Here is a 21978-nt window from a genome sequence, read left to right as displayed (position 1 = left end):
GGCAGCGGCGCGCCGGCCTCATTCCGAGGCGGGCGGGCGGGAGGGCGAGCGCGGAGCGCTGCGCGGGCGCGACGGACCGTCCACCGGCCGGGGATGCCGCTCGACGCGTCGTGGTCCTCGGTTCAGTGAGTGCCGCTCGCCGCAGCCATGACGGTAGAGTTCGAGGAATGCATCAAGGACTCGCCGCGCTTTAGGTGTGCTGTGGGCCTAGGATAGGGCACCATCAGGGATGGGGAGCCGCCTTTGTGCCGGGGGCGGGGAAGGGATACCCAGCATCATGACCGCTCCGAGTCCACCTGGACGGAGCAGAAGACCTGGCCTGGATAAACCGGCCGGAGCCGGAGTCGCTGGTCCCCAAGCCGCGCAGCTCCGCCTCCGGCCTCGGGGGACCGGAACAAAAGACGCCCCTGTCTGTACTGATCACCTCGCGCGGAGGGGGGGTGGTGTGAGTGCTCGGACTGCCTTGGGCAGCCGTGTACTACCGGGCATTTGCGTTCAGTGCCACCTCTAGAACTGTCCACTCTCCTTTGTGTCTGTGCTTTCGTATGTCACTAGTACTGAGCTCCCCGTGGGCCCTGTAGTCCAGGTCTGGCTAGAATTGTCTAGCGCCCTGCTTCGCCTGTCCCTGGTTTCTGTCTTGGCCCATATGTCCAGAGCAGTGTATGGGTGCAGCCAGCTGGAGCAATCAGAGCCTGAGATGGACACCTTGGTGAAAGTGAAGGGTGGTATGAGTGACCCGGGCTCCTGGAGAGATGGGGGTTGTGGGGACGAGGAAGTCAGGTTTAGGTGGGAGGGTATGGACCTTGTTCACTTATGAGTTTGTTTTTTTGCTGTTCCTGGACATACAGTCGTGCACGTCTGTGTGAACCACATGGCCACACAAATATACATCTGTTTCATTGGGTGACATTTGACAACAGTAATGGAGTACCTCCTGTGTGTCGTTTGAAATTGCATAACTTCATGAGGTCCTCTACCTCTGTGTGTGCATATACACAGGGGAACATGTTCTGCCACTCTGCCCCTCCTTTGAGGAGGTGCCAGACCATGCACTTGAATGTGTAGGTGAGCTGCAACACAGGGTTGGTGCGCTTGATGCATGCACATAGCCTGGTGAGGGTGCACACATGTATGTGCATGTGCCACTTCTCTGTGGATTCATGAACCATGTTTGCCATGCTACTAGACACGTGTTATTGTATGCAGGTGTGTGTTTTAACATGGGTGCAGGTGCCCATGCACTTGTGTTCACCGTGTCCATGGAACACACACGTCTGTGTGCTCAGTGCTACTACATGCGTGCATGCATGCATATTTATGTATAAATATGTATCTGTGCCTTTGCACATATGTGCTTGACCACATTTGTACATGCATGTTGGGTCTCTGGGGGCCTACCCCAGTTCAGCTCTTTTCAAAACCACCGTGCAAAAGAGTCAACAAGAAACACCTCAGGAGCTTTGGCGCATTAGTTAGCCAAGAAGAGTGTCCACTGACTGTAGGCAGGGAACTTGAGGCAATCTTCATCTGTGTGTTCCTATTTTCTATTTCTGAATGATTGAGTGACTCAGATACCCCACAATTCTATATCCAGACTAGATAGGAAGTATGGCCAAGGCCTCAGTGTTAGGCACTTGGCTTCAGCTGAAGTCCCCTGACCCCTTTCTGAGAAGCTCTGGCTCCACTCTGCCTTGTGGAGGGGTTTGGGCCTTAGCAGAAATCCATTCACTTCTTTCTGGGCTTTCTTTGCTATAGCCAGCCAGTTGGACTTGTGGGCTGTAGTAGGTGTGGCAGCTGGCTAGGCTTAACATCGCTTCTTTTGGTGCATGTGTAGGGGGTGTTGTGGGAGATGACTTTCTGGACTTTGGTTCTGGTGCCATGGAAACTTGGCTCTGTGGTTTTGGGTGGGCTGTGATTTGATGGGTTTGAAGAGTACCTTGTCTACTCTAAGGTGTTACTGAGGTTATAACTTGATCTTTCTGGCCAAGAACCTTTAGGTAGGGGAGGGTGGGCCTGGCAGAAGGATTTGGAAGTGAGGTGAAGCCTAGACCCTAACCTGGAAATGATGGGAATTTTGTTTTGGGGCTCTTAGTCTAGGATAAGGGCTTATGACAGCAGCCTTAGGAATGTCTCATAGTCCCTGAAGCTGTGGGTGGGGGTGCAGGGGAGCCCCGGAAGAGAAGCCGCCCAGCCTTGGTTGCAAGCCCTGCCCTGGGTGGGGCTTCAAGCGCTGAGTCATGGCTTTGGTGAGGGGGCTCCTCCCCACCCTCCAAGCTGCTGAGGAAGTCCCTGGCTGGCAAGACAGGCACAGGGCAGGAGGAGGATGCCTCAGGTCCTTGGCTGAGGAAAGAAGTGCTGAGAGACTCCTAGGACAGAGTGCTGGCTCCCTGAGCCTCTGCTAAATGCCCACCATGTTCCCACGTCCCTGGGAGTACATATGTCCGCTCCTGGTGCAGCTCCTCCCAGTTCCTGGCTCCCTGGCCAGCTGCATTTCTCCATGCAGCTGTCTGGGCTGTCGGGCCTGCTTGGGGATGCCCTGAATTGTGCTCTCCTAGGCAGATAGATACATCTGTGTTCTGAGAACTTCTGACCACCACAGTGGCCAGCGTTCTGGACCAGAGCCTCCTGTAGTGGCCTGTGTTAGGCTCATAGCTAAAAGACATTTTCCCTAAGCAGGGCAGGCCGTGGGGTATCCTTTAGAAGCATGCTGCCAACGATTTAATCAGCTGCTGTAGCTCTGTTCTTGCCTCTTCTCTGCTTTAGGATTCATGGTGCCTTGTCCCCCAGGAAGGGATGAGGCTGATGGCCAGACCCTTTGAAGGTCCTAATTGAGGCCACACTGAATTATGTCCTGTGTGTTTCTCAAGCCCTTTACTCAGGAGAAACCCTAGAACAGATCTTTCTCCTTACCCTTCTAGAGTGTAGGGCAGAAAGGGGTAAGGAGCTGCTAAACTATATGGCTTCCCCTCTGATACCCCACCCCAAGTCAGTGGTCTGTCTAAACCCTCGGCTTATTATGTTCACACAGGCCAGAAGGGCGTAGCTCACCAGCTGAGCTGATTGTTTGAGGTGGGGACTGCTGGGAGCCTGCCCTTATTTCCTTATTTCCTGTTCCCAAGTTGGAGTTTGGGGGGGGGGTGTCACGTGCCTGGTCCATCTGTCTTTGGCTTCCGGGATTCTCCCTGGCTTCTCCTGGTGATGTCACCATTAACTCCTCCCTCCCCAGGGCATCTATATCAGGCTGGATTGGTGGGAATGGGCTCTAAAGAGACCTGACCCACCTTTCCTTCGGGCTGAACTAAGCTAGAGTCTTGAGGTTGAGGGAGATGGAAGGCCTGTCCCTCGCTGGTTTGAGGCATTGTCCCTTAGCTGGTTCAGAACCAGCCTTCCCTAGTGTCATTTAGCTGCAGGCCAAAGTGGCCTGGAGTTGGGCCGAAGAAGTGAGGGGACAGACTCTTTCCAGTTGAGGAGGGGCTGGCTATCCAAGTGGTATCCAAGTTCAACTCTGAGCCCCAGAGAGAACTGTCATGGGCACCAACATCATAGCTATGCTTGCTTAAACTTGTGTTCATAGGACATAGCTACACTATGGTGTGTGTGTGTGTGTGTGTGTGTGTGTGTGTGAGAGAGAGAGAGAGAGAGAGAGAGAGAGAGAGAGAGAGAGAGAGAGAGGCATGATAGCCCATATGATATGGCTAGGTGGCTTCTGGTAGACTCTGGGTAGCTCCAGAGTATTGGACCTGGGTCCTAGTTCTGTCCATCAGGCAGGGTGCTTGCCCCTCAGTCTCAGTTTCCTGGAGCCCCCTTCCGGCAGCAAAACCCCTGGGCAGACGCCACAGGAGATGAAACTCCAGTTGACCTAACTGCCCAATTCTTGTTGTAGGGCAACCATTGATGAGGTAGAAACTGATGTGGTTGAGATCGAAACTAAGCTGGACAAGGTAAGAGACAGACCTGGTGATCCATAAAGGGCCCAGCATTGTTGGCCCACTCCAAGCCCAATCTATATATCTGCCTATGTCGGAGATGCCTATTGGTTGGGATACAGCTGTTGTCCTTGCTATACCTAGTGTGACTGGGGTAGGGACCAAGGATAGGACAGGGAAAGGGGAAAGGAGCAAGCGTCACAGCCGGGGAGGCAGGGGCTATGTGCTGTCTGGCCCTCTGACCCCGTGTGAGCCATACTCGTACTCCAGTTCTGTACGCTCTGCTTCCGTCCAGAGCTGAGGCTCAGCTGGCACTCACCTCTCCTTCCAGATAGATACTATAGTCTGTCCCTAGTCCTAAACTGAAGCAGGGCAGCTATGTCTGGATGCTAATGGGCCGGAACTGAATTTTGGCTGCCCGTGACTGGAAGTGTATCCTGAACGGCCTGGCCTTGTGGCTGATCTGAGCGACCAGCTTAGAGAAGCTGTCAGGCCCTTATCCTTCCCACTCTGTCCCACTTGCAGCTGGTCAAACTGTGCAGCGGCATGATCGAAGCTGGCAAGGCTTATGTTACCACCAACAGGCTCTTCGTGAGCGGCGTCCGAGACCTGTCCTTGCAGTGCCAGGGTGACACCGTCATTTCGGTGAGGGGCCAACGTGGGGCTGGGAGAAGGGAGGAAGCCCCCCAAAGGGTGTCTGCACTCTGCTCCGGTACACCTAACCCTAACCCATGGGCAGGGAGGAGTCTTTATGGACTTGAAGGAGAGGCTACATATACGGCCTAGTATCTCCTCGGCCCCACTGCTCACCTAAGTGTGGTCTTCCCCATGCTTTTCTTCAGGAATGCCTGCAGAGGTTTGGAGACAGCCTGCAGGAGATGGTCAACTATCACACGGTGAGCTCCAAGGGGCAGGTGGGGTCTCTGCTTCCATCTGAGTTCACACCTCACTTCTTCTCCTGAAGACCCTGCCTAGGCCAGAGCAAAGCTGACTGGCTCTTAGGGAGTTGAACTGGTGGCCATGAATGAGAAAGGCTACATTCCGCTCCTTTAATCTAAGGAAATGGTAGCCACTCCAAGTCTATGAGTCACTGCAATGCGAGAGATATTTCCAGGGGGATCTGCCCTGTCTTTGGCTGTGACTAGACTAAATCCTGGGGCAGAGGAGGCAGCACACAGCTCATACCTGAGGGCAGCAGTGTCTTGAGGTGAGGAAACCTTGGAAGTTTCTTCTCTCTCCAAAGTTGGGCAGAGGTTACCCCCGGCCCTGGGCCAACTTATTTCTGGGTGATAGCCTCACTGCCTTCCAGGCAGGGCTTGGTAGACTCATAAAGCCCCAGTACTGTTGTGAATAGATACATAGAACAGGCCAAGTCTCAGTGGAGTGGGGGTAAACCAGGTCCTGGGAGTCAGAGTCCCAGACTAAACAAGGGGTTCCTACTTGGCCAGACCAGGGGAAGCTCAGACATAAACCAGCTTGGGATGGCTCATCCTGGCATCTGCCAGTCTGTCTATCTACCCCTGGCTTGGCTCATCCCTCCTCCCTGTGTCACTGTCGGTCAGGGGTCTGTATGGAGGGTGAAATGAAACCAGTTCCCAGCAGTCAGCTACCACCTTCCCCAGGCCAGGACCTACCGGAACTCTCTGCTCTGACTGAGTCCTTCTTGCTGATAGCAATGGGCCTGAAGTAGCCTATGCAGATGGTGAGGGTGGAGTTTAGAGGCCTGCCTGCCATCATATTGACCTCCAGACTGGCGAAGAGCCAGGTGGGAAGATGAGCAGGTGGCTACAGCTGTTACCCCTGGCTCCCAAGAGGCCCCCTTGGTACATGACAAGCTCTGTAGCTAGTGTCCTTTGTAGAGGGCGCTGGGGCCCAGAAAGAGATGGGCAGGGATCCCAGTTCTCACCTGGTAGGGGATTGGACTTTGTCTTTGTCCTGTCAGTTAACAGTGACCCTAATATCCCCCACCCTGCCTCTATCTCAGATCCTGTTTGACCAGGCCCAGAGGTCGGTGCGGCAGCAGCTCCACAACTTTGTCAAAGAGTGAGTGACCAGAGCCGCCAGCCAAGCCCCTAGCCCTATAGCCAAGCGCCATGGTGGAAGTGGAATTCCATATTCCATCTTCCGGATAAGAAGGGCAGCAGGTCCTTGGCCAAGGCTTCAGGCTGTGAGAGGGCTTTGCCCTCTTACAGGAGGTTCAACCTATAGGGGCAAAGGCTAGGAGATGGGGCAGATGGGGCAGGGTGGAGGAAGCAGTTTATCCTCGTACCCTAGGCTGACATTTGCCACATGGGTCTGGAGGTGGGGATAAGGCTGGGGCCTAGGCTGTGTCCAGATGTAGAGTAAACTTGTGAAGGTTTGGGAGGTCCTAGGACAGAGAAGAGGGAGGAAGAAGTAAGATAGAATTCAGGATAGGGAGTTAAGAAAAAAAGACCCTTCTCAGGAGCCAGTGGGGGATCCCAGGATGTCTGAAACCTACTGTGCACTCACTCTTGTTCTGACCTCTGGCTCTTGGCACCCACACTGGCTGGCACTTAGGGATGTGCGCAAGTTCAAAGAGACAAAGAAGCAGTTTGACAAAGTGCGGGAGGACATGGAATTGTCCTTGGTGAGGAATGCCCAAGCCCCAAGGCACCGGCCCCATGAAGTAGAGGAGGCCACAGGTGCCCTCACTCTCACCCGGAAGTGCTTCCGCCACTTGGCACTGGACTACGTGCTCCAGGTGAGCTGTGGGGCAACGGAGATGTATCTTCTCCAATAGGTAGGGATGATAGCCTGCAAAGGCCTGGAGGCAGGGTAAACAGTTGGGGGTGGATGCCTTGATCTTACACAGGAAGCCTCTAGGGTTAGGAGAAAGGATGATAATTCTTGGTTTCATCCAGATGCGACCTCATATTCAGACAAGGGGAAAGACTGGACCCAGGGGAGGATGGAGCTAATAACATACAGAGACCTAAAAACTACCTGGGGGTTTTAAAAACTACTAGATAGACCATGGGCTTCTGGACTCTGACACCTCGTCTGTTTGCTCTTCCTCTGGCAGATCAACGTTCTCCAGGCCAAGAAGAAGTTTGAGATCTTAGATTCTGTGAGTGCTTGTGTGGGGAGGTAGCCATGGGCATGGTTTGAATGATGGGATCTGGGCCTCACTTGGGCTCTGCTCTCACCCACAGATGCTGTCTTTTATGCATGCCCAGTACAGTTTCTTCCAGCAGGGATACAGTCTTCTCCACCAGCTGGACCCCTACATGAAGAAGCTGGCAGCCGAGGTGAGCCTACAGGAGTGACTGAGGGTCTGAGCTTTCAGTGGGGGCTCCTGGTTCAGGTCTTGGGAAGGGGTCTACTGCCTTCCTGTGATGCCCTCCCCACAGCTGGACCAGCTTGTGATCGACTCCGCCGTGGAGAAGCGTGAGATGGAACGCAAGCATGCTGCCATTCAGCAACGGGTGAGGCCCTGCAACCCCGTCTCCTTGAACAGGCGGGGATGTCAGTCAAGGGACCCAGTAGGCCTTGTAACAATTGCCATCTTAGTCTGCAGCAGAGGGAGGGGTGCCATCTTTAAGCTCGGGAAAGCTCAGCTCACCCAGACTGACCGGCACCTCCCTACAAAGCTGTATGCTGCAGGCTGATTGTCTGATACAGTGAGCCTAATATATATATGGAAGGGCCAGAGCTGGGACTTGGAACTTCACTCCTTAGAACAGTGGTTCTCAACCTTCCTAATACTGTGACTCTTGAATACAATTCCTCATGTTTATGGTTGACTCTCAACCATAAAGTTATTTTGTTGCTACTTCATAACTATAATTTTGCTACTATTGTAAATTGTAATGTAAATATCTGATATGCAGGATATCGGATATACAGCCTCCAAAGGGGTAATGACCCATAGATTGAGAACCACTGCCTTAGAGGCTGTGGGTGCCCCTATAACTAATCATGGGTTTCTTCTGGAGCCTTTGCTCAACTGCTGGACAGTGGTCCCATCCACCATACCCTCCCACCTCAGGCAGAGATTGGCTGCAGGTGGGATAAAAGAACCTAGCAGTGTTGGGGAGCAGCGTCATTCACTGGCTCTCCCTTTCTCTTTTCCCCTCCCTCCTGCTTGGGCCTCAGACACTGCTGCAGGTAAGAGAGTTGCACTCTGGGGTAGACTCATGGAGCTGTTCAGATGCTCTCTTTCTGGGTCTTTTAACACTGAATACACCTCCCCATCTCAGTGCTCCTGCTGCCCTTTGGAAGGAGCCTGTAGGCCAGCTAGTTGATAGCACCAGCAAGATGAATGTGGCCAATCCCCCTACAGGAGTGGTGGCAGTTTGTACCTTCCTTCCCCTGCTCAGGCTGGGAGCAGGTGGTAAGGCCTTCTTCCCTCTACTGGCCTGACCTGTCAGACGACAGGACACACAGGACACCCAAGGCTCTCTACTGGCCTGGCCTGTCAGACAGCAGGACACACAGGACACCCAAGGCTCTCTGGCTTCTGAATGGAGCTCTGTCAGGCAGCTGGAGAAGACCCAGCTGGCGAAGTGCATGAAACACTCAGGATGGGGTGGGGGGCAGACAAGGAGTGCTGTTTCCTTCCTGATCATAGCCTGCTTGTTTCTGCAAGCCTAGTTGTGGGGGCTGGAGTACTCGGGACCAGCTGTGAACACAAGGGATCTTCCCATAGGGTCTTTAGACAAAGGGCCTTGCTTGGTCAGGAAATTGTGGCGGGCCGAGGTTCCCCGAGCATGTGCCTCACTTTAGTTTTTGTTTGGGGGAAGACTGAGAGGGGATGGGATCCTTCAAGGATGGGCACTGCCCGAGGGCCAGCTCTATCCTTAGGACTTTTCCTACGATGAGCCAAAAGTGGAGTTTGATGTGGATGCACCAAGTGGCGTGGTAATGGAGGGCTACCTCTTTAAGAGAGCCAGCAATGCCTTCAAGACATGGAACCGGTAAGGACCCCCCTCCCCTTAGGCAGGACTGAAGGTGGAGTAGCCATGGAGCTAGCTCTGCCTAACCGCTTGTCTCCCATTTTTCCTCACCTAGACGATGGTTCTCCATTCAGAACAGCCAGCTGGTCTACCAGAAGAAACTTAAGGTGTGCTGGGGGTCAGGGCCACCCTTGGCCAGACTCCTTCCCATCTAGACTATGGGTCGGGTTCCTTAGTGGATGTTGGCACAGGGCTGAGGACACAGACAGGCACCAAAGTGCAGAAGGTCAAGGGAGCAGGGAGTTAGAAACACACTGTGGTAACTAAGCTTGTACCGCCGACAGGATGTACTGACTGTGGTGGTAGACGACCTGCGTCTGTGCTCTGTGAAGCCGTGTGAGGACATTGAACGGAGGTTCTGCTTTGAAGTTGTGTCACCTACCAAGTGAGGAGGCCCAGTCACGGGAAGGGCCGGGGAAAGTCCTGCTTACCCAGGCTGACCAGCTCCTCCCTGTAGGAGCTGTATGCTACAGGCTGACTCTGAGAAGCTGAGACAGGCTTGGGTTCAAGCTGTGCAGGCCAGCATTGCCTCTGCCTACCGGGAAAGTCCAGACAGCTGCTATAGTGAGGTACATTGCTTCTCTCCTTCCACATGTGCCTATCTGTGTGTCCCTAGAACAATCCTGTAGGCTACGTTCACGCTTGTGCAGCTAGTGAGTGCATATGTGCATGTGTGCATGTGCAGTGTTTGCACGTGTACATGCATGCAGAATTGTGTTTGAGGAGCCTCAGTCTATGCTGACCCCTCTTAACTGGGGTTCTTCTGGGGAGTTGAGACAAGCTCCTGAAGGGCTGAGTGGCTCCTCCCCCCATTCACCAGAGGCTGGACCGCACAGCATCACCGTCAACAAGTAGCATTGATTCCACCACGGACTCTCGGGAACGTGGAGTCAAGGGCGAGAGCGTGCTGCAGCGTGTTCAGAGTGTGGCTGGCAACAGCCAGTGTGGCGACTGTGGCCAGCCAGATCCTCGCTGGGCCAGCATCAACCTGGGTGTGCTGCTCTGTATTGAGTGCTCAGGCATTCACAGGTAGTCCTTCTCGACTCTGGCTAGACAGGGCTGGCTGAGGTTCTGGATAGAGTCATACCTCTGTCCATCTCTATCCCCTTTCTTTCAGGAGCTTGGGTGTTCACTGCTCTAAGGTACGGTCCCTGACACTGGATTCCTGGGAGCCAGAGCTGCTAAAGGTATATGAAAGGGTTCCTGAAGACAAAGCCCACTGGAGCCCCAGAGAGGCAGGGCTGGGGTCTAGGTCTTTGAACTTGGACTGACATCCACATCCACTGCACCCCACAGCTGATGTGCGAGCTTGGAAATAGTACCATGAACCAGATCTATGAGGCCCAGTGTGAGGGCCCTGGCATTAGAAAACCCACAGCCAGTAGTTCCAGGTAAGGTGCAAACAGCCAGCTCGGCCATGGGAGCCCCAGCCTATGGATGCTGTCTCATGTTCACCTCTGGTCCAGACAGGACAAAGAGGCATGGATTAAGGACAAATACGTTGAAAAGAAGTTTCTGAGGAAGCTGACCTCTGCACCAACCCGAGAAGCCCCAAGACGCTGGAGGGCACAGAAGTGCCAGCGCCCACAAAGCTCCCCCCACGCCCCTACTGCCCGCCGCAAGGTCCGGCTTGAGCCTGTCCTGCCCTCCATCGCTGCTTTGTCCTCAGGTGGGAGGGCTGCCAGCAGCTGCACCTGAGCTCATGTACTTGGGCAGGTTTGGGAACAGGCTCAGTGCAGCCCTGGGAGGAGCCACCAACCCTCTGTTACAGTGGGGTTGGGTAGGCTGGAGGCAGGGCTTTATAGGAGCACCTCGGAGCTCCAACTGACTCTAAATAACCAGAGGCCTTCCCATCCCAAGTCTCAGTTTCTCCATCTGAACATGTGCCTTATTTCCCGCAGCTGGCACTGTGGAGCGCAAGTTCCGCCGAGACTCCCTCTTCTGCCCAGATGAGCTGGACTCCCTCTTCTCCTACTTTGATGCAGGGGCTGCTGGGGCTGGTCCACGCAGTGAGTGCTGGGACAGATTCCTTTCCCATGCTCCCTGTGTCCCTCAAGAGCCACACCCCAGTTGAGGCTCCTCTGGAGTGTGGACAACGTGGATGACACCTGCTTAAGAACCTGAAGAAGATACTGGGACAGGGTGGTGATGCCACAGAAGGGTTAAGACTGGAAAAATATCCCAAGGGTCTAGAGGGCAGTTCTCAACCTGTGGGTCTTGACCCCTTTTGGGTTTGCATATCAGATATCCTTCTTATAAGATATTTACATTACAATGCATAACAGTAGCAAAATTACAATTATGAAATAGCAACAAGATAATTTTATGGTTGGGATCCCTATAGTATGAGGAATTGTATTAAAGGGTTGCAGCATTAGGAAGGTTGAGAACCACTGGGCTGGAGTTATCTTGACCACCAACCTAGGCCTGAGAACACAACTGTCAAGAGTACCATGTGGAAACCAGAAATGATGGCCTAAACCTATAACCCCAGCATGCACAGGCAGAGGCAGGAGGATTGTAATGCATTCAAGGCCATCCTATGCTACATAGTGAGTTCAAGGTCAGCCTGAGTACATTTGTAAGACTCAGGAAAAATAGTGTGAAGTGTGGGGTGTATGCACACAGATGCCTATGTAGGTAGGGAACAATTGTGTCCCTGCAGGAATGAGATTGAATGATGACAGCAGATGGCGCTGTAGTATTGGCCGTAAGCCAGGCTCTGCGGCTCCTTCCTTTGCTGCTTGGTCTGTGACTTCTAGACTTTAAAGCCTAGAGGGCTGGGAGGGGGCACTCTGGGTTGTACTGGGCATAGAGGGCTCCCCCTGTCCCTCCGAGCTATTGTTTGGTTTTCTGTCCTTTCCTTTCAGCCTGGGCACTATCCTCTGGTGCTCCCTAGTAAGGGCTAGTCCTGCTCCTGAAGGGGAGAATCCACTGAAGGGTGGGTCGGGCTCCAGCTTTCCTCTGGTGTTCTGGGACCCCCAGTGCAACAGATTCCCTTCCTGTGGTCCTGCAGGTCTAAGCAGTGACAGTGGTCTCGGAGGCAGCTCTGATGGCAGTTCAGATGTCCTGGCCTTCAGCACAGGTTCTGTGGTAGACAGTGTCACCGAGGAAGGTAGGTGTGTGCCTCCCTGCCTCCATGTAGCCCGTCACCTCAGCACCTTTGAGGGTCTCAGCTCCCTATTCTGCACCCTCCCACAGAGGGTGCTGAGTCCGAGGAGTCCAACAGTGAGGCAGATGGAGACTCAGAGGCCTGGAGCCTGGCAGATGTGCGTGAACTGCACCCTGGGCTACTGGCACACCAAGCAGCACGAACTCGTGATCTCCCTGCACTGGCTGCAGCACTGGCCCACGGAGCTGAAGTCAACTGGGCTGATGCAGCAGATGAGGGCAAGACGCCACTGGTACAGGCTGTGTTAGGGGTGAGCACAGATGGGGCATCTACACACGAGATTACATGCCTACATGTGCATTCTGTTGTTCTAGAGACAGGCTTGATCCTATATTGGGGGTGCTCATGGCAGGAGGTCAGGGTACATAGTCCCTGTCAGTGTTCTTTCCTGGTTCAGTGTGATTTCCCTGGATCCCTAGGGTTCCTTGATTGTGTGTGAGTTCCTTCTGCAAAATGGAGCTGATGTGAACCAAAGAGACAGCCTTGGCCGGGCACCCTTGCACCATGCTACACTCTTGGGCCGCACTGGGTGAGTTCCATGGGTCTCTCTCGTGCTACCGGTATCCCCTCGCCTTGGGGCCTTCTCAATAAGCTCCTCTACCCTCAGCCAGGTCTGTCTATTCCTGAAGCGGGGGGCTGACCAGCATGCCCTGGACCAGGAGCAGCAGGATCCGCTGACCATTGCAATTCAAGCAGCGAATGCTGACATTGTCACATTGTGAGTTGGGCAGGGCCCTGGGGATGTAGTTGCTGTCAAAGGGACACAGACTATGTGGGGACAGAGTCACCTCACACTGTTCCCCACCTCCAGACTCCGCCTGGCCCGCATGGCTGAGGAGATGAGAGAAGCTGAGGCGTCCCCTGGCCAGCCAGGCCCCCTGCCAGGAAGCAGTCCTACAGAGCTGCAGTACCGCAGGTGCATCCAGGAGTTCATTGGCCTCCACTTGGAGGAAAGCTAGGGCCTGGCAGGCCGGGCAGCTGAGGGACCCCTACCTTGACCCCAGCCTACCCGGCCCAGAAATCCTGCATGTCCCTGAAGACCCTAGCCCCTCATCTAGCCACAGCCCTGCCTGTGACAACTGTGGGCCCATCCCTACAGCCCAGTACCTTGGCATTTCTGGAGTCCCCACTTTCCTGCTCGTCCCTTCTTCTGGCTACTTTAATACTCAGCCAGAGGACAGGGACCCAAGCACTGAATTTTTTGAAGCCCCACATTTGGGGGATGGGGTGCTGCATCATCGGTTGCCCCTCATCTCACCTGGGGAACCTCTGTCTTCAGGTGGTCCTTTCTTCAGGGGTCTGGGCTGTCCATGGGACAAACCACTCTCGAGGTCCATGTCACCTTATACCCCTCTGCCCTCAGGGCCTATTTCACCTTGTGCCCCTATGTTTACTGCCCCAGAACACTGACCTGCTAGCTAGGTCCTTCCTACATACCCCCAGAGCCCTCCCTCCAGCCTGGGGCTGGTGGCTGGCCACCAGCACCTTCCCTGGCAGGAGCGGCAGCCCACCCAGGGAATCAACCTGAGTACCTCGCTCAGTGACCCCAGCATCCAGGTTGGGCTTTGACGGTGCTGGAAGGTGGAACTTTGGCCCAGGCCTTCTACCCAGGCTGGACGCAGGCGTCCCAAGGCCACGTGGCTGGCCACTTGGGTCCTGGTGCCTGAGGGCCTAACTCCATCCCTGCCTTCTCCAGAGGCACTGTCTGGTTTACCTGGGCCAGAGCCCATGCCTAACTAAAGCAACCGGCACTTTCCACCGTGTGCCCAATGTCCTTTGTTACTGACTGAGAGGATTTTCTACAGCGACCTCATTCTGACTTTGTCTGCGTCTCTTTTTCTGTGGACTCTCAAGGACCATCCTGATCCCAGCTCTTCCTGCTGCTGGAGAGGCCCACATAGATCTCCCCTGCCCCGCCCCCAAGCTTCACTCCTTGGGCTGGGCCTCTGATAGGTCCAGTGGTCCCTTCTTTGGGGGGCCCACCAATGCCTTCTATTTCCTTTTTTCTGGAGGAGTTCCAGGATAGAGGCTGGGCCCCTCTGCATACTATGGAGCCCTTGGCTAGGTCACTATGCAAATACTGCCCTGGGAGCATCCATGGGCAGTAAGGTAGGCACTGGATCAGGGCCTCTGACTCCCTTGCTTGATGGCTGCGGCCCTAAAGAGCAGAATCAGCTTCTTTCTCCTGCTTGAGCTCTGCCCACCACCTACCCTGCCACCTCCGGGCTGGCAGGATCCCACTTCCTTCCTGCTCTGATCACTCTCACTTAATAAACCTCTGCCGCTTGCATCCACTGCCTGCTCGTTGCTGTATCAAGCCTTGCTTGGCTCTTTCTCAGCTGAAGGTTTGTCTGGGAGCAGCCTGAAGCGGAGTCCCAATGCTGTTCCTTCCCAAGAGGATATAATCCAGCCACCAGAGGCCTGGTGCTTTGAGAAAAACTGACACTTGACATCCTTAGCCTCTGTTCCCTGGCCTTTCCTCTCTGTCCTTCTCTGAGTTAGACCGTATCCCTTGGCAGGAATAAGAATGACCACAGTGAGAATAGCTGGGGCTGGTGTCCCCGATCTGCCCCCAGTGTCCCTCACTGCAGTGTGTTTGCTGTGCTCTGTTTCAAGATGGCATTGAGTTACATTCTGAGGTTTGAAGCTCATCCTGTTGTAGGTGACTGGGGAGACACGTCTATGCATAAGACAGTAGAGGGAATGGCTGATGTTACTGTAGAACAAGCAACCCAAGGTCAGTGGGTGTCCTGGCTTGGATTTACCTTTATTCCTGCTTACTTAGAGGCTACCTTAAAACCAGTGTAGGCTCTGTCTGATATGCATATATACATACATATATACACACATTCATATACACATATGTGTTTATGTGTATACATATGTGTATGTATGCGTGTATATATGTATGTATATAGACATGTGTCAGAAACATGCACAAATGTGATAACCAAATAGACTCCACTGTGCAGAGAAGTACCTCTACACACATGCCCATATCCAGAGTCCAGGAGTCTAGAGAGGGGATATTACCCAGCCATACAGTCATCCTGTAGTGCTTTGGGGACTGATGTCTTGGAATCCCCTTCAACCCAAGAGGCCACTGCCTGGCGGGATAGGTGGGTAGAGAGTCCCTGGTGTGTTGGATATACTTGGTTTCTGGATGATCAGATGGTACTGCTTTCTGGGTCCTCAAATGGCTAGTCTGGTACACTCTGGGCAGCTAGGGAGCTCACTGCTACTACAGCTCCTAACATTAGCCTGAGGGATCAGATAGCTCTGCTGGGGTTACTTCAGTTGTCAAGATCTCAAGATAGTGCCAGGGATGGTGGTGCGTGCCTTTAATCCCAGAACTTGGGAGGCAGAGGTAGGAGAACCTTGGAGTTTGAGGCCAGTCTGGTCTACATATCTAGTTTCAGGTCTACACAGAGAAATTCTGTCTTAGAAATCAAACAGTCAGGCAGTGGTGGCACATTCCTTTAATCCTAGCACTTGGGAGGCAGAGGCAGGTGAATCTAGGGTTCGAGGCCAGCTTGGTCTATATGGAGGGAGCAAATATCAGGATAGCCAGGGCTACAGAGAAACCCTCTCTCGAAAAAACAAAATCTCAAGGTCCTGGAATTTAGCCCAATTCTTACACTGAAACTTCCTCCAGAGACCCTGAGAACATCTCTGTGGGGTTATCTCCATCTGGGCCTGACATCATCCCCTGAAGCTTGGGCTGGAGGTCTCTGGCTGGCCTCTGATATGGTGTGGGACTGCCCTGAAGCAGTATCAATTCCCAGCTAGGACAGCTTCCCGCAGCAGAGCCATTGAAAACCCAGTAGCAGCCGGGCAAGGGTAGAGACATCCAGTAGCAGCTCCAGAACAGACAAGATAGATGACCTAACCACAGTCTCCAGGGGCTGCCCATGGCACAAGGGCTGTGGAACCTGTGGGCAGGCGGGCATTAAGTCCAGCAGGGCCTCCTGTATTCCACCTATACACAGGAATGTGGAGGGGACTGCCTCTACCCAGCCATCTCAGGGAAGGTGAGAGTGGTTAGCTGTAGGCTCTGTTCCAAGCCCTCATCCTGTGTCTCTCTAACCACTCAGAGTATACTGTTGCTTCATCCACAATATGGTATTTCAGCTCCTGATAAGAGAATGTTCACCTTGGCCACACTGCTTCTAGGGTAGGGGCAGAGGTATAAGGAGTTGGCAGAAGCGAGGCAGGATGTGCCCCTGGTGCGCATCATCCTCCGGCTCTGGCTCTAGCCTAAGCTCCATGAGTCTTACTCTCTGAGCACAGCACAGGGACTTGCAGAGCTACAGGCTCCCTGCTCCAGCACCAGGGACACTGGCTAGTCCACCCCCACATGACTTGGCTGAAGGTTACTTGGAGGTTCCTGCAAAGAAGCTGTACAAAGACACCCTGGGAGGGATGGGACCAATGGTCATCCTGTAGGGCTTTGGGGAACTGATGCCTGACTCCCAGCCCCATTATCCTCTCTGGCTTGCAAGGCCTGGGGCAGTGGGAAACACAAGAAAACTGGTGAGTTGGGTTTCCAGGTCCTGGTAGGCTGGGTAGGAGCAGTGACCTGAGGGGTGGTTGACAGGACCCATTAGGAGTCACTGCCTTAGAGACCTCCAGCAATCCCAAAGGAGATGACAGGCTCACCCCAGGCTGGGTGTCATTTGTGGCTGCAGAGCTGGGATCTAGCTGGAGCAGATCTCCATCACAAGCTGCTGAAGCAGGCCACCAGGCATGTCTGAAGAGACAGCAAGGTCTTAAGCTGAGGGCCCTACCTACACATGGTTCAGGGACTCTCTTTGCCACCCATTCACCTGCATGGGGTTTGGGGTGTTATACAGCAGTTCAGTATCCATGCCCTTAGCACCGTCTGTGCAGAGGCCAAAGGGACTTCTGAGCCAATGCATCTTGTCTTGGAGAAAAGGAGTTTCGATTCTGCTCACTGCATCTTGAGACCCCTGCCTTACCTCAATGCCTGGGTTGGACAGGAAGCTCAATAACCCTGCTTACCTCTCAAATTCCAATGGCATTCTGTGTCCCTGATCAGAAACCGAAGCCACTACATTCTAGAAGGGTGTGTGTAGTTGTGAACCATGACCTTGATTCCAGTCTCCAAGGTCTGAAATCCTTCCAAGAAGGAGATGATCTTGCCTTTTATCCCCGAGGACTAGGCTGATCCCTGGGGAAGCCAAGAGAGGGATGTTGAGGACACCTGCCCAACTCACTTTATATTTACATCCAGATGTCTGCTGGGGATTAGCACTCACCATTTATGATGGCAGGGGCACTGCGACTCAGCACCCTTAAAGGTATAGCAATTACCATAGATCTGGTGGTGGGACTTCGGGAAGTGCCAGAAACCCAAGACCAGGCTTAGATACTTGTCACTTTCTACCCTGGTATGTGTGCCCTGAGGGGCCATGGCCTGTCTATTGTGCAATGACTGGTCTGTAGCCAGCCTTGGGCAGCTAACTCCTGGCCTTTTAACCAGATGGACCCCAGGATAAAGCCATTTTGCTGGTGGGATAGAGGGGAGCAGCCCACCAATTCTGCCCTGCTTACCCATCCCCGCCCTTTTCACTGTCATAGTTACAGAACAAGACAAAGTGATCACCAGGTCACTCCCAGGCACTAGGGAATAGGACCGAGATGTCCATGTAGCAGAAATGATAGCATTCCTGAGCAGCCTGTATACCTGAGGGGTAGGCGCAGTAGAAGCAGTTGTCACTGATACCTATCACACCGAGGGTAGGCAGGGTTAGGTGAGACACAGCCCACTGTTTCTCCCTGCTAAAAAAAAACCTTTTGAAGCACAGCAGCATACCAATACCCTCACCTCCTTGAGTCTCAGAACTCACCAGTCTGAAGTCCACTTTGTACTGGATGTCCAGATGACTCAGATGCTGCAAATGAATCCCACGGTCCAGCTGGAAGTGGAGCTTATGGCTGAGGATTTTAGCAAAGAAGGCGTCCCAGCCTTCATTAAAGTTGAATTTGTAGAGAGCATAGATATTCTCCCAGGCAAATGCATCACGTACTTTTAGATGTTGGTGCATGCATGACATTTGTTCTGGAGGCAGGGTAGATTGTTGTAGGGTTCCCCATGACATGGAACAGGATAATCCAGCATAAAGTGACCTCAGTGTCCCTGTGTGTTCAATGAAGACAGAAGTCTGTTTCCCTTCCAAAAAAAGAGAGATTTTCTAGAAGCTGGACCCGTCAACTCTCATAACTTCAGAGTTGAGGTCAAGTCCCCAGCCTGGCCGTTTCCAGGGTCGCATGTCCTCATGACAGGCTCATAGCCACTCCTTACCTGGAATTCTACTTGGCCCTAGTGTCTGGTTGTTCCTTTAGCAGTGACACTGAGAGATCCCAGAAGTCTTGACTAGGTACAGGGATTAGGAGAAATGACACCATGAGGTATCTTCTGAGACCAAACCCAGGAAGACATCCCAGGCTGAAATAAATGTTAGGGAGCCCATACCCAAGACTGACAATACCCAGACCTTCACCAATGTGGGTTCATGTCACATAGAGTGACAGACAGGGAGAGTTTGCACTCAGAGTGCATGGGCACTGCCATGGTGATTGGGTAGCTCCAATACTGCTTTAATAGAAGTACAAGCTGCCAGCAGAGCACCCCAGGGCACCCAGGAGTGATATCCCCAGGATACTGACTTAATTAGGTTCTGGCAGGAACAGACAAGACAGATAGTACTGTGGGCAGTGGCATTGGCACAGGAGAAAATGAAGAAGTACAGATCTTGAGAACCACGGGGAAGACCTGAATACAGATTTCAGAGGCTCTATGCATGGGAGGGGCTGAAATGCTAGCACTTGAAATTCATATGAAGTCATGCACATCTATGCATATACCTATGTGTCACACACACTTAGAGGCACGCCCAGTGTGTGCCAAGCTCTCAGTCAACAAGTGCTGTAGAGCAGAAAAGAAGCCAGAACCCTGTTCTGTGTGAGCTGTATGTGTGTAAGAATTGACCTTGCTGGCCTCTTTCTTTCCTGGTTTCATGCTTTTATGGTGTAGTCAATATGCATAATTCACTTCATGGTATGTTGCCCCTGAACACACAGTGATGCCAACTCACCGTGGGGGCTGGCCACCCCACACATTGTCTGGAATGTTATTTGAGGTTCACTCTAACAGTACTATACCCCAGCAGAAGAAACATGCTAGTTCCCTCTCAGTCTAGCAGATGTAAAAAATGACCTGCTCTGATTATCATGAAGGGTTGCCCATTCAACTCCAGGAGCTAGCACAGAGAGAAAAGCCCATGTCAAGCATCCCTTAGAACACTGAAGGAAGGCTCTTGTTCCACTCTTTCTCTGAGGCTGTGGTAGGCAGCTGAAGTGATGACAGCTCCAGCAAGTCATAGAACAGAAGGTGGCCTGGGGCTGGCTGGAAAGCCTTCTCTTTATAACAGGCCACTGGAAGTGGGCAATTGTCACCACTGGGTGACAAGGAACGGGCTCAGTTAGGGGTGGTGGTAGCCACACCTGTTCTGAGCATGGATGGGGGATTCCTGGGGAGGCAGAGAAGCAGGGTCCCTCTGCCTGGCAGAAGAGCCTGGGCTCCTTATCCTACTTTTGGTAATTCAGCTTGTCACTCACCAGCTTTGCAGACTTGCTCAAATTATTCAGCCTCTCTGAGCCCATTTCTTAAAGTGCAGAATGTACCTAAGGCATTTCTTTTAGCCTGAGGTTCAGAAGGGGCCCGAGTTAAGATGGCTGGTGAGGGACTCTCAGACTCAGCAGAGGCCCTATGGTGTCTTTCCACACCTGAGCAGTGTTCTTTGGGAGGAGTGGGAATGGACATTCAGCAGCAAGAGGAAGCCTGGGTTAAGTTGTCTGAACTAGAGCAACTCATATCTTCCAGTATTTCTGGGGCTGGAGAAAGGAAGAAAGGAAGGCAGATAGATAGATAGACAGACAGTGTAACATGAGGGCTGGCTTGTTGGGGTTTCTATCCTGCCCGGTACCCCACAGCCGGCAACTCCCAAGGAAAAATCACACACAGGACTCCATAAGATTATAAACTGATTGGCCCATTAGGTCAGGCTACTTATTAGTTCTTATGATTTATCTTAAGCCATTATTTTAATCTATATTAGCCATATGGCTTGGTACCTTTTTCAGCTGGGCAAGTTACATGCTGCCTCTTCGGTGGTCTGCGCAGGAGTGGCGAGGGAGCTTCCTGCTTCCCAGAATATTCCTGTTCTCATCGCCCCGCCTCTACTTCCTGTCTGGTTGACCCACCTATACTTCCCGCCTGGCCAATCAGCGTTTTATTAAAATACATGATTGACAGAATACAGACAATTCTCCCGCACCATTTCCCCCCCCTTTTTTTTTAAATAGGAAAATACCCATAGTCCATTTGTTGGGAATGTGGGCGTAGTATTTCAGGCAACTTCCTGCTGGTTGGGGGCGCTGATAATCTTATGGGGAACTAAAGAAAATTATCATCAAGTCCTGACTGGAGTATCCTGTGAGTCTTGATCACCGCAGGCAGCAATCCTGAATCTGTTTTGGATGTAGAACTCTGTATCCAGGCCATCTGTTCCTACTGGAGATTTTTCAGGTGGTCTCCCTTGGTCAAAGATGATTTTTCTTAACTCTGAATAAATCCAGAGCCTCTCATTTTCTGTGGAAACAAAGCAATATCTCTTCTCCAAAGTAACATACCTTTTGACTTCAGTTTTGAAGCCAAGGTATTTTCAAAATATCTATCTTGGATTAATTCAGCAGCATTTATAAGCAAATATCTTTTAGCAGCTGTTGCTATTTCCTCAGCAATCAAACAATTCAAAGAGAGCATAATAACATACAGTATCAAGATTCTCTGTGTATTTTCCATCTTTGTGCGTCTTTATTTTAACTTCTATTTCTTTTATTTTTACTTTTTCTTTTTGAGACAGGTTCTCTGTATATCTTTGTCCTGGAATAACTCTGTAGACCAGGCTGTCCTTGAACTCACAGAGTCCCACTGTCTCTGCCTCCCCAGTGCTGGGATTAAGGTGTGTGTTACCACACCTTGAACTCAGACATCTGTCTGTCTCTGCCTCCCAGGCATTGGGATTAAAGGCATGTACTATCACACCTTGAAGTCACAGAGGTCAATTTACCTCTGCCTCCCAACTGTTGGGATTACCACAACACCCAACTATTCTCTTTCTTTTTTTACTTTAAGAACTTTAACTTTTATCCTGCATATATTTTTAACACACTGTAAACCATTTAGAGGTTTTCTTCATCTTTGAATCTATCTTTACTGTATATCTCTCTTTTTTTGACCACACGAGTCTTTAATGGGTAGGACTAAAACCATAGCTTTGACAGTTAGATCCAGCCCATTCCTTAACTTTCCAGCCTCATGGCTGAGATACCAGCCAGAGCTGTGTTCACTGCCACAACTCTATGGCGTTTCAAGGTCTTTGCCAGCAAGCTGCAGCATTCTGCTCACAGACCACACTCAGTCGGACTGCCTGCCTGAAAGAGTCAGAGTTTGCCCTGGCAGGACGGCCCAGAAAGCCAGCATTTTAAAACAGCACAGCTTTTTTCCTGCTACTGCTGAAAACCCGAAAAGCATGCATTCAGCTTTTCATCAACACTGTTTAAGTGTTTCGTGGCAGGATCTCTTAATGAGCTGCAAAGTTTTGCAGCTAAAGCTGAGTTAGGAAGCCTCTCTTAGATGAGAGCATTTGCTTGCCTCTAGCAAGCAGAGCAGAACCGAGAAATTGCTGCTACCAAGAAACCATGATTTACTCTATTCTTTCCCAAGCTTTCTCAGGCTTTCTGTGGATTCAGTTATCCACGTCTGGGCGCCATATGTAACATGAGGGCTGGCTTGTTGGGGTTTCTGTCCCGCCTGGTA

The 21978-nt window shown here is 52.2% G+C and overlaps 2 protein-coding genes across 3 annotated transcripts; one reads left to right on the top strand and one right to left on the bottom strand.

Annotated features, from left to right (window-relative positions):
- The first annotated feature begins 36 nt into the window (after positions 1-36).
- On the top strand, positions 37-14364 carry Acap3 (ArfGAP with coiled-coil, ankyrin repeat and PH domains 3). 2 transcript variants are annotated; one of them, XM_048417385.3, is made up of 24 exons: positions 37-194; positions 3884-3941; positions 4452-4571; positions 4769-4822; positions 5911-5969; positions 6465-6648; positions 6970-7014; positions 7100-7195; positions 7298-7372; positions 8043-8054; positions 8751-8863; positions 8958-9009; positions 9187-9287; positions 9360-9471; positions 9723-9931; positions 10020-10089; positions 10199-10293; positions 10369-10571; positions 10804-10911; positions 11919-12017; positions 12104-12324; positions 12494-12603; positions 12682-12792; positions 12886-14364. In XM_048417385.3, exons 1-24 carry the CDS (start codon positions 148-150, stop codon positions 13031-13033), a joined length of 2502 nt encoding a protein of 833 aa, XP_048273342.1. In that variant the 5' UTR covers positions 37-147; the 3' UTR covers positions 13034-14364. The 2 variants fall into 2 exon arrangements, with proteins under 2 accessions (XP_048273342.1, XP_048273348.1); XM_048417391.3 differs by lacking the exon at positions 8043-8054.
- Positions 14365-15859: 1495 nt separating this feature from the next.
- Positions 15860-19760, bottom strand: Scnn1d (sodium channel epithelial 1 subunit delta). Its single transcript, XM_087906745.1, is given in 10 exon segments — positions 15860-16006; positions 16140-16214; positions 16216-16243; positions 16866-17061; positions 17354-17388; positions 17709-17820; positions 17923-18267; positions 18400-18434; positions 18599-18763; positions 19690-19760. Coding segments are annotated over 10 exon segments (1209 nt in total).
- Between the last annotated feature and the right edge of the window lie 2218 nt (positions 19761-21978).

The sequence above is a fragment of the Myodes glareolus genome, chromosome 6 (genome assembly GCF_982192425.1).
Source record: "Myodes glareolus chromosome 6, mMyoGla1.1, whole genome shotgun sequence".
Lineage (NCBI taxonomy): Eukaryota > Metazoa > Chordata > Mammalia > Rodentia > Cricetidae > Myodes > Myodes glareolus.
The sequence above is the reverse complement of the archived record's forward strand: the minus strand, read 5'-3'. Positions and strand labels throughout refer to the sequence as shown.

Excerpts from the sequence above, each read along its gene's own strand:
- Acap3 (XM_048417385.3), top strand. The coding sequence starts at position 148 with ATGACGGTAGAGTTCGAGGAATGCATCAAGGACTCGCCGCGCTTTAG. Across the intron at positions 4,572-4,768 it reads AGGGTGACACCGTCATTTCG|GAATGCCTGCAGAGGTTTGG; the intron begins GTGAGGGGCCAA and ends GCTTTTCTTCAG. Across the intron at positions 8,864-8,957 it reads GCCTTCAAGACATGGAACCG|ACGATGGTTCTCCATTCAGA; the intron begins GTAAGGACCCCC and ends TTCCTCACCTAG.